General features: G+C 37.6%; 1 protein-coding gene across 1 annotated transcript in view; it reads right to left on the reverse strand.

Annotated features, from left to right (window-relative positions):
* Positions 1-10988, reverse strand: part of HOOK3 (hook microtubule-tethering protein 3) — a 144797-nt gene that overhangs the window by 61105 nt on the left and 72704 nt on the right. Inside the window, exons 7-9 of the mRNA XM_006859913.1 lie at positions 9153-9215; positions 7592-7675; positions 2773-2936 (exon numbers count right to left, since the gene is read on the reverse strand). Coding sequence (XP_006859975.1) covers positions 2773-2936; positions 7592-7675; positions 9153-9215 — 311 coding nt within the window. The remainder of the gene's footprint in view (positions 1-2772; positions 2937-7591; positions 7676-9152; positions 9216-10988) is intronic.

A 10988-nucleotide genomic window follows, 5' to 3' on the forward strand; every position in this document is an offset into this window, starting at 1 on the left:
GCCCAGACAGATTGAATAGTACCTACTGGAGATTCTGCCTTCTGCCATGCTCCCTAGCTCCCTCTTGAAAGCTTGTAAGCCAGTCACTTCTTGCCTTTGTAGTCCCCACCTCCCAAATTGAGTATCCAATGTCCAAGCTGCCCTTCTCTGTCCACTCTGTGTGTGGGTGTGTGTGAATGTTAGCATGTTATTTTTATTGGGACTGAACTAAATTTATAAATTAGCTTAGGGAGCACGGCTGTCTTTATAATACTGAGTCATCCTATCCAAGAATAAGATGACCCGTTATGGTACTGGGGGATAATGCAATGGACTGCAAGGTCAGTTTAAAACTGCAGGTCGGTTGTTCAAGCTCACCAGCTACTCCTCGGAAATCCTATACAGGGTCGCTATGAGTTGGAACCAACTCTATGGCACTTAACAACATCCAAGAATAAAGATGGTTTTCTACCGGTGTCTTTCAGGAGGATTTTAGAAATTTCCTTATATATGTTTTTATGTACATTCATATACAAATTGATAGATATTTGTGTTGTTTCCAGTTTGGGGCTATTAGGAATAATGTTGCTATAAATATTTAATATCGGATCCTTTAAAGTTTACTGTCTCCTGCTCTACTAGAATACTCAGGAAGCGCTCACAGGTGAAAAACTCCCTTAGTTTTTATATGTTGAAAACTATTTTTCTCTAGTTTGATATATGAAGGACAGCGTAGCAAAATATAAAAATTCTTGGTTTACTCTTGTCTCTGTTGAATAAAAAAAACCTCACAAAAAACTGTTTCACTATTACCTTGCTAGGAGCCCTGGTGGCACAGTGGTTAAAGTGCTCAACTGCTAACTCACAAGTCAGCAGTTTGAATTCACCAATTGCAGTCTGCTTCCATAAAGATTACAGTTTCTGAAACCTGATAGGGCAGTTTTGTTCTACCCTACAGGGTTGTCCTGGAATCCTGGTGTGGTGCTGTAGGATAAGCACTGAACTGCTAACTGCAGGGCTGGCAGTTCAAACCCACCAGCCACTTCTCAGAAACACTATACAGGGTTTCTATGAGTCGGAATCAACTCAATGGCACTTCACAACAACATACGTCATCTTGGTGGTATTGTGGGTTAGGCATTGGGATGCTAACTGCAAAGCTGGCAATTCAAATCCACCAACTGCTCTGTGAAAGATGTGGCTGTCTGCTCCTATAAAAATTTAGTCTCAGAAACCTTAAGCAGTATGTCACTATGAGTCAGAATCGACTTGAGAACAGTGGGTTTGGCTTGGTTTTGGTACAGGGTCTCTATGAGAGTGAGTAACTGGATAGTTATTCTTGTCTTTGTTTTGTTTTTTAAAGTGAAGAACAAGAAGGAAAAGAAGTTCTCAATCCATCATTTAGCCCCATTCTTATCATTTCTAGGTCTAATTTATTTATTCCTGAAATGAGCAACCACAGTTACAGGTACTCAGTGTGTCCAATTAGAATACCAGTCAGTGACAAGACAGGGTTTTGGTCACTGTGTGTTATTTTGGGACCCACAAAGAAAGAGGTGTAGGCACACAGGACCCAGAACCACTGTGACCAGATCATGGGGACAGTGCCTCTGCCATCCTGCCCGTGTTTTGTTGTAGTCAAGTGCTTTGAATTTTGTACTGGTACTGAGTATGGTATTTTGAAGAGATGGTGAAACTGATTTTTGAATCATTTTCTTCTATGTAAATATGGGCTTTGGAATCACACAGACCTGGTTCCATCAATCACATAATAACACTGTGATGCTGGACACAGATCTTAATTTCTCCAAGTCTCAAATTCCTCATCTATATATAAGTGAATCCTATCTGTTTGCCTGGATTATTGTCTGAACTAATGCCAAAATAGCCCCACAGGGACCAAGCACTATGCTCAAGAAAGGCTGCTTCCTTCCTTTCCCTCTCCTGTACCTGGGAGGGTAATTTGCATACTCTTCCCTTCTATTAGATTCTTAACTTATAGGTGAATAATCAGTTTTGTAATTCAGTATTTACTTCCTATTCCCCTTTTCGGTCATCTCTTGGTAAACAGCAATCTTCCTTTGTTTTAATGAATTTACTTGTTCTAGGAGCTCTGGTAACATAGTGAATTATGAGTCACGCTGCTAACCTCAAGGTCAGCAGTTCAAAACTACCAGCTGTTACGTGGGAGAACAATAAGGCTTTCTGCTTCTGTAAAGATTTATAGCCTTGGCAACCCAATGCAGGGTCGCCATGAATCGGAACCAACTCCACAACATACCACCACCACCAGATATTTATGGGCTCCTAGTATAGTGCTGTAGGATCAACACTGGACTGCTAACCATGAGACTGGCAGTACAAACCCACCAGTTGCTCCTCGGAAACCCTATACAGGGTCGCTATGAGTCAGAACCTACTTCAGGCATATCACTACCACCACCACCATGTGTGTGTTACCTTGCATTGTATGCTGTTTTTGAAAAATCTGACCCTTATTATTTTGACTTTGTAACTTACTTGAACTTTGTACCTAAAGGATGTGAGAATTTTACCTTTTTCTTTAAAGCTTCCTTTATCTACACCTACTCAGAGTCCTGGATCTAAGTACTGACCTGCTAACTGCAAGGTCAATGGCGCAAAGCCACTAGCCTCGCCTCAGAAACTCTATATAGGGTTGCTATGAGTTGGAACCGACCTGACAGCATTTAACAACAATTCAGCATCTTAGTATTATTTTCTTAGCTTTAAATGATATTTTTAAAAATTAGATTTTAGGTAGTAGTCTTTTACCTGAATGTTTCTTCTTGGAGCTGTTCTAATTGGGTTTGGAGCTGCAGATGCCTTCTTCCTGCTGGGCTGTTAGGATCTTCTATAGAATCAGACTGATTGAGCCTTTCCATTAATATCTGATTCTCTGCCAACAAACTACTTTTCTCCTCTTGTAATGCTGCAACCTATTAGAATGTAGGAAGACAGCAGTCACTTCCTCCAATTACAATGCCATCCGCATAATCATTTGTGAATTGCCACCATGAAGCAAAATCTGTTTTGAATTAAGTAAAATCAACCTTCATTTAAAACGGTTTACATTCCTTTGAAGTATTGCACAGGCAATGCAATATGTAAGAGTAAGCAAGATGTTAATTCTTCAGCACATTTTAAAAAGGAACTTCACAAAAGATGTATGGGTGATAGCCAAGCATGCAAAAAGATACTCATGATTACCAATTACGGAACTGCAAGTTAAAACAAATTATTTAAAACTACACTCATACTAGAATGGCTGAAGTTAAAAAGATCAATGCTACCAAGTGTTGGTGAAAATGTGGAACAATGGAAATCTCATACATTTCTGGTGATTCTGTAAAATGTTTACTCTACCACTTTGGAAAATAGTTTAAAGTTTTCTTAAAAAGCTAAATTTGCAACTACTGTGAAATAGCCAGTCTACACCTAGGTATTCATCCAAGAGAAATAAAAGCATATATTCACAAAAACTAATAAATGTTTATAGTAGTTTCATTTGTAATAGGAATAAAACTGGAAACAACTCAAAAGTTCATCAAATGGTGAATGAATGAACAGACTGCTGTATACTCATACGCTGGGCTACTGTACACAATAATAATAAAAAAAAAAAAATACAAGCAGTCCCCAGGTTAGGAATGTCTGACTTATGTAATACCTGTAGATACAAACCAACCCCCTGTATTGTCTATTATATTAAACTTTTGAGGTACATACAACGGTTTATAATAGCAAACAGGTGCTACGTTGGGATAGGCATCCTATCGTTGTTACTATTACTGCCTCACGCTAACAATGTTCTAGTGTGTCTGGAAGTGCTTCTGTAATGTTTTATGTATAGAAAGGTACACTATATACTATGGAAAACATTTGACTGACATTAGATATAAACCATACTTAACTGTTCCAATGTATGTGCAGTTTGGACTTAAAAGACAGACTTAGAAACAGAATTCATTTGCAATCCAGGAACTATCTGTACATGGATGCCAACAACATGGATGAATCTCAAAATTATCAAAGATACCAGACCGAGAAAAAAAAAAAGAAGAAATAGAAAATATACTGTATGATTCTTTTTACATACAATTCTAAAAAATACCAGCGAATCTGTAGTGACAAAAAGCAGAGTGTTGTTGCCTGGTGACTAGAGTAGGGGAGGACAAGGAACAGGATGAAACTTCTGGGCGTGATGAGTTCATTATTCTGATTGTGACAATGGCTTCATGTCAAAATGAATCAATATTGTATAATTAACATATGATGAGTTTTCTCTGTGTCAATTATATCTCAATAAAGCTGTAAGACCCCAAGAAGACGGACTGACACAGTGCCATGAACAATGGGCTCAAACATGACAACTGTGAGGATGGCACGGCGTTTCCATGTGTTGTACATGAGGTGGCTACAAGTGGGAACTGACTTGACGGCATCTGGCAACATCAACAAATCTGTAAAACAAAGCTGTCTGTGGTGTCTAATTGTATCCCTCCCCCAAAGTCCGTTTTCCTGAACTTGTTCCAGTGAGGTGATTGCCCTAGTGTTTGACCTTGAACTGCTCATCAGGATCACTCATAACGCCCAGGTCACTGAGCTCTAGCAACAATGTGACACAATGGATGAGATCCTCCTTTCTGAAGTATTTTCATTAGTCTTATCTCTTTATTTACCTGGATGCTTAACACTGTAGCGCCCCACAGATTTTCTTTTCTAAATACTATGATAGTTTGTAGCTTCATGGCAATGTGCATATCTGTATTTCTAGCCAAGAATCCTGGAATGATCATCACTTCCATTTAGATGTCTAATTATCCAATGCAAAACAGACATCTCAAATTAAGTTGTCCAAGAAACTTCTAATTACCCTCCACTCCTTTTTCACAGTCGTTCCCATTACAGTAAACAGTAACTCTATTCTTGCAGTTGCTCACCCACCGTCCTTGATATCTCTCCCTTACACCCACATTCATTCTGTCAGCAAACATCACTGGCTCTACCTTCAAATATATTTGGCCAGTTTTTGCTACCTCAACATCCTGATCTAAGTGAACATAATTTCTTGCCTGGATTAATTAATGCAACAGCGTCTTAATCAGTCTCCTTGGTTTAATCTGTGTCTCTAGTCTATTTGGCAGGCAGCAGACTAAATGATCTATTAAAACAAAAGTCAGGTCACACGGTCACTTGGTCAAACTCCTCCAAAGACTTCCCATATTACTCAAAGTAAAAGTCTTTAGAAAGGCTGATAAGACTTCTCCAGACTGATTTAATTTTCATATTCTATTAATTGTGTAAACTTGGAGCTCTACGTTTTATGAGCTATCTCAGAAGCAGGAATGACAAATCTCATTACTATCAAAGAAGAGACAGGAATGGAACATGTTTGGATCCAAGATCCCTGGACATTGAACCTCCGTGACACAGGGACAGAATGCTATGACACGGGAGGAGTGAGAGAGAAGCAGCAGCAGCAGAGCCAAGAGTCAGAGCATCAGACAGAGCAGTGGGCATCCCAAGCCATGGAGTAAATCAAGTTGAGTGCCTTTGACAGGAGGCTCACGTGTGGAATTGGGTGCCTCCTGACACTTAATTAGGGGAACTAGGTTTGGTGACCTAAGGAGCAAGAGCTGAACACCTTCAGACTGAGTGGAATGCAGTGCCCTTTGGGTAATAACATAAAATATTATGCCAGTGTTAATACGATTTCTGCAAAGCCAGGTATGTTTTAGGGCGACACATCTTAAAGCCTCTCTGCAATCTTGCTATCCACTTTGCAGTCTGTTTATAACAGGGGCTGGCAAACTTTTCTATAAAGCACCGTAATAAATATTTTAGGCTTTTGAGAGCCAGAGGTCTCTGTTCCAACTACTGAACTCTAAAGTTGAAGCATAAAAGCAACCAGAGATAATATGTAAATAAATGAGCACCGCTGTATTTCAATAAACTTTTATTTACAAATACAGACATCAAGGTGTAATACATAGCATATACACTTAATCTTATATTAAAAGTAATATTTATATCCTGCTTATCAAGATGCTCAAGCAGCTCCTAGTCACTATTATGACACTTATTATTTATCTATAGCTTGGCTATAAAATCTGAAAACAACAGTAATAACATTATGACTATGTAAGTATTTACTACATACCCAAAAAGTATGCTATGATTATACTTTCCTCTTTACACATCCACTGGAATGCCCAACTCCTATGCCTTTCAAAGTAGAATGTCTCTAGCATATTACTATACCCACCACCCAGCTTTAATGAGTATTAAAAGAGCCAATTACATCTCATTTATACCTCCACCTATTCCTCCTGCCCTTTATTTTCAGGTAAATCCCAGGCAAAATTCCTTGTAATTTTTAATCTGTGAGAGATTTCCTCAACTTTTATCTTTAATATTCTTAGTGAATTTTTTATTTGACTGTTCTATTTTTAATTTACTTAAAAGTGTTTCTTGATGTGATTTTTACTTTTGCATACTGTTCTTATTTTACAGATGTAGCATCTCTACTAATTTCACTGAGGGTATTAAATTGTTGTTGGTGTCAAGTGCCATCGAGTCGATTCCGACCCATAGCGACCCTGTATAGGGTTTCCAAGGAGCAGCTGGTGAGCTTGAACCACTGATCTTGCAGTTCAAACAACTTTGCAGTCTGACACATTAGCCCATAGCACCACACCCAGATCTATAAAAAATCTCTTTTACTTTCCCAAATTACTTCTTCGAGGGCTAGTTTCCTGTTTCCCTCAGTCCTTTTATCTTTTGAATTATTTTTATTTTCTCTTTCCTTACAATTAAGAACTAGTGAGCAGTGGCACAATAATTAAGCACTCAACTGCTAACCAGAAAGATTGGTGGTTCAAACTCACCCAGTGGTTCTGTGGGAGAAAGACCTGGCAGGCAGTTCCCATGAAGATTAGAGCTGAGAAAACTCTAGGGAGCAGTTCTACTTGGTGACATGGGGTTGCTAAGAGTTGAAAGTTGACTTAACAGTACCCAACAGGGGTAACTGGAAGTTCTGCATTTATAGACTTCACTTAAGGGCTTATTCACAAGAATTCACCTTTAGTTAAATGAGGGAACCCAGAAATACAGAATGAAAAGGACCTTACCCTGCAATATTAATACCCACTCTAACCTCCCTAGCACTTCTATTTGTTCACTCTCTTTAGAAAACACCCTCCAATTCTATGCCTGGCTACAGTTGCTCCTTTGAGCCCTTAAGCACTTTTCCAACTGCCTTTTGGCCTTCAGAGGTATGCTGGAGCTGGCTAATACCAGGGTGACTGTTGAATATTCAGGAGTCTTAAGAGCTGGCGGTTAAACTATTAACTTGAAATGGTTTAGTAACATGAAAATGGACACTGTGAGAGTACTTATACCATGGAAATTGACAAACAGTATAAATTAGGACTCAGTCATCTTTAACCACAAATTTTTCTTTAAAATTTTCTTCTTTAGTTAGGGTTTTCTCATAGTCAAACTGTACTGTAAAGCAGTGCATAGTATATTTGGTGATACTTATGGTGGTGCATTTCAAATGGATGGTACAAGGAATATCCAATTCATATACCTGCATATCCAATTCATGGCATCTTTGAGCAATTTCTTCCTTTGCTGACAAAGCCTCGGTTAGTTCCTCTGTTGTTTTCTTCAACTGGTTAGAAACAATGACACCCATTAAATGCCTCAATATGAAGTGCCAACAATTAATAAAGTATGTGTACAATTGACAATTAAGACTTTTTAAAAAATCAAAACACACATTTCCCCCCTATTCTTTCTAAGGGTGGTTGGGGTGAGGAGAGACCAAGAACCCTTCTGCAAGAGTCAAAAGAGGGTACTTAGTTTGATTTTCTTTTAGGCTTAAAGTCTTGTCATTTCTGCCCTTTGGATTTTATTCATTTCCATAAATAACGTTTTCTTACATATCTTTTTTTATTTAGGCTATTTGATTTAGGTTCTTGGTAACACTGTTCTATAGTGACTGGGAAATTTTACTTTGGTAAAGTATATGTGTGCTAAACAAACGGGAGTACAGTGGCTCCTTAGGATAAATTCTGGACTGCATAGCAAAAGGTCAGCGGTTTGAGCCTACCAGCTGATCCTCATGACAAAGAGGAGGCTTTCTACAGCTGAAAAGATTTTTAGCTTGTAAACCCTATACTAGGCGGCTATAAGTTAGAAACGACTCAACAGCACTTAACAGCAATTCTTAATATATTTTTATCCTGATTTTCAATATGAACCAAGCATCCCTGTGTTGTCTACCACTGTTATATAAATGCCCAGAGAATGAAAATAAAAATAAAAATTTATTGTCTCTTCATTTCATGTGACTAAACATGTATGCAATACAGATGTTAAAATACATTTTTTACTTTAAACAGCTACAAAACCAAATGCCATAATATAACAAAAAGACAAATTACAACTTGGGGTAAAATTATAGCATGTCCAAAGATATTCCTGGAAAGCATTTCGAAACCATGGGGAAGAAATGAGAGAAGACAAAGGTTTCTGTTCATGCCTTAGAACAGATGTCTCAGAATGGCTTGAATATAGAAACTGATGATGTAACCTATATAGTCTTACTGAGAAGCAACAACATCACATTTCTGTTAAATCCATAAGAATACACTGCAGAATTTTCCTTAGTATATCTAAATAGCTACTTACAGATTATTCACTACTTCATAAAGGTTAAGCGTAGGGTAGAAGTGACTTTTTAAATTGAAGAATAAAGAGGGGTGGGGAGAGAGATGAAATATCTTTTGCTTTGAAAAAATATTTTAAGATTAAATATATGCTATTTTCCAGGAATACATCTATTATGCCAAGTGTAATACACAGATATCATTAATTGGGGGGAGGGGAGAAGACAAACACAACTAGAAGTTAATTTATTTCAAATTGGGTTATATGATAAATTAATAAATGGTAGCATTTAATTACAAACATAATATCCATTAGAAAATGACATAATTATTAAATTTTATATAACATATATTATTTTATAGATTCACACCAAATACAGTTTAAAAGAAATTTCACCTGAAACATTCTTTGCATCAATATATACAATCTATTCTTTCCAACCTTGACATGAACAAAAGCAATGCAAAATTAGATACCTGGCGGTCAAGGTCCACATAGGCATCATTTCCAACAGAGACAGGGGATTCTTTACTCATCAACTGAAATTAAGATTTAAACGATTATAACTACGTGGAAAAACAAGTCATTCTACACAGCATACTTACACAGCAAACATGAGTACCCAGCCAAGACACAGTTATAAAAACTGAAATGAAAACACTAATGTAAAAGAACATTTTCCTGTTTTAAACAATAATTTTTTATGTATATCACCACTTAAAAAATAAAATACTATTATTATTTGGATTCTCAACAGACAATTCAGTATCTCTGAATTGTCTCCCATTATTATATAAACTCTGAGTTACCACAGTATGAAACAATTTGATTAAAATAAAATTTTACTGTCTCTTCATTTCATTTCAGTCTTGAACTTTTTCCCACTAACATAATGCCTTCATTTAAAATGAGAGATCTGAAGTCTCAGGTGCTCAAAGTCATAAGAACCCAAGTTCATTTATTTTTGCCCCTTTAAAGTCTTTAAGAAATTAAAGTTATAAATATGATTAGATATTTGAAACTAGTGATATTTTCAGTAAAAGTATCAATACTAAGTACCTATTTATTTCTAAAAAAAATGTGGGCAACATCGGTATCAGCCAAAGTTAAGTGACTCATGTTTAATGATGGCATGTTGTTGTTAAGTGCCGTCGAGTCGGTTCCGACCCATAGCGACCCTGTACAGGGTTTCCGAGGCTGTAAATCTTTACGGGAGCAGAAAGCCCCATCTTTCTCCCACGGAGAAGCTGGTAGGTTCGAACTGTTGGCCATAAGGTTCGCAGCCCGATTCGTAACCACTACGCTACCAGAGCTCCTTAATTATGGCATACGCGTACACACATCTATGTCTCTGCCTCTCTCGCCCTTGTTTTGCAAAGAGAGAAAAAGATACATAAGTATGTGTAGGGGTGGGGAGAGAAAAGGACAGCATTCTGGTTGTGATAAATGTCAGGGGCAGACATAATGGTTCCCAATCTTCTATCTAAAGGACAAAAGGGAAGGGGGCCAGTTAGAAAGCTAGGAATGCATTGCTGAGAGGCCTTGTGATTTCAGTCTTTATTCCATTCCTCTTAATAACTGAAATGCTATGGCTCCTTGTATCTTTTTCTTTTTATCAGTTTGTCTCAAAGTAAGGTCCCCACACCAATACTATCAGCACTGCCTGGAAACTTATCAGAAATGCAAATCTTGGGCCTTAGTCCAGAATTACTGAATCAGAAACTAAGGGGTTAGGGCCCAGCAATGTGTTTACTCAGTCCTCCAAGTGATTCTGATGCATGATGATGTTAGAGAACCACTGCTGAATATTAAAACAAGAAGATTGGAAAGTCTCTTAGCACAACTATGAAAGAAAGAAAATCTGAGGCAAGTGAAAAATGTTGGCTTCAGTTTTCATGCTTTTATTGTGAGAATATTAACAAAAAGATTTAAAAACAAACAAAAACACAATCTTTCTTCCATCTGAAAAAACAGTATTCATAGTAGAGAAGATATACTTTAGAGGAAAAAAAAAAAAATTCAGTATCTAGGGGGAGAGTCATTGCTTGACAGGCACTGAGCTTTTGGTCATGTTGTTGTTAAGTGCCATCCAGTCGATTCCGACTCCTAGTGACCCTGTACAGGGTTTCTGAGGAATGACTGGTGAGCTTGAACCACTGACCTTGCAGTCCAGTGCATTAACCTGCAGCACCACACCAGGAGTGATGGAATAATTTAGAAAAGGATTATGGTGATGATGAACATAATCAATGTCAATAAGTGACATGTAAAAATAGTTGTACTTGCAAAGCTTTTGCTATATATTTTGAAAA

The sequence above is a fragment of the Chrysochloris asiatica genome, unplaced genomic scaffold (genome assembly GCF_000296735.1).
Source record: "Chrysochloris asiatica unplaced genomic scaffold, ChrAsi1.0 scaffold00035, whole genome shotgun sequence".
Classification (NCBI taxonomy): Eukaryota; Metazoa; Chordata; class Mammalia; order Afrosoricida; family Chrysochloridae; genus Chrysochloris; species Chrysochloris asiatica.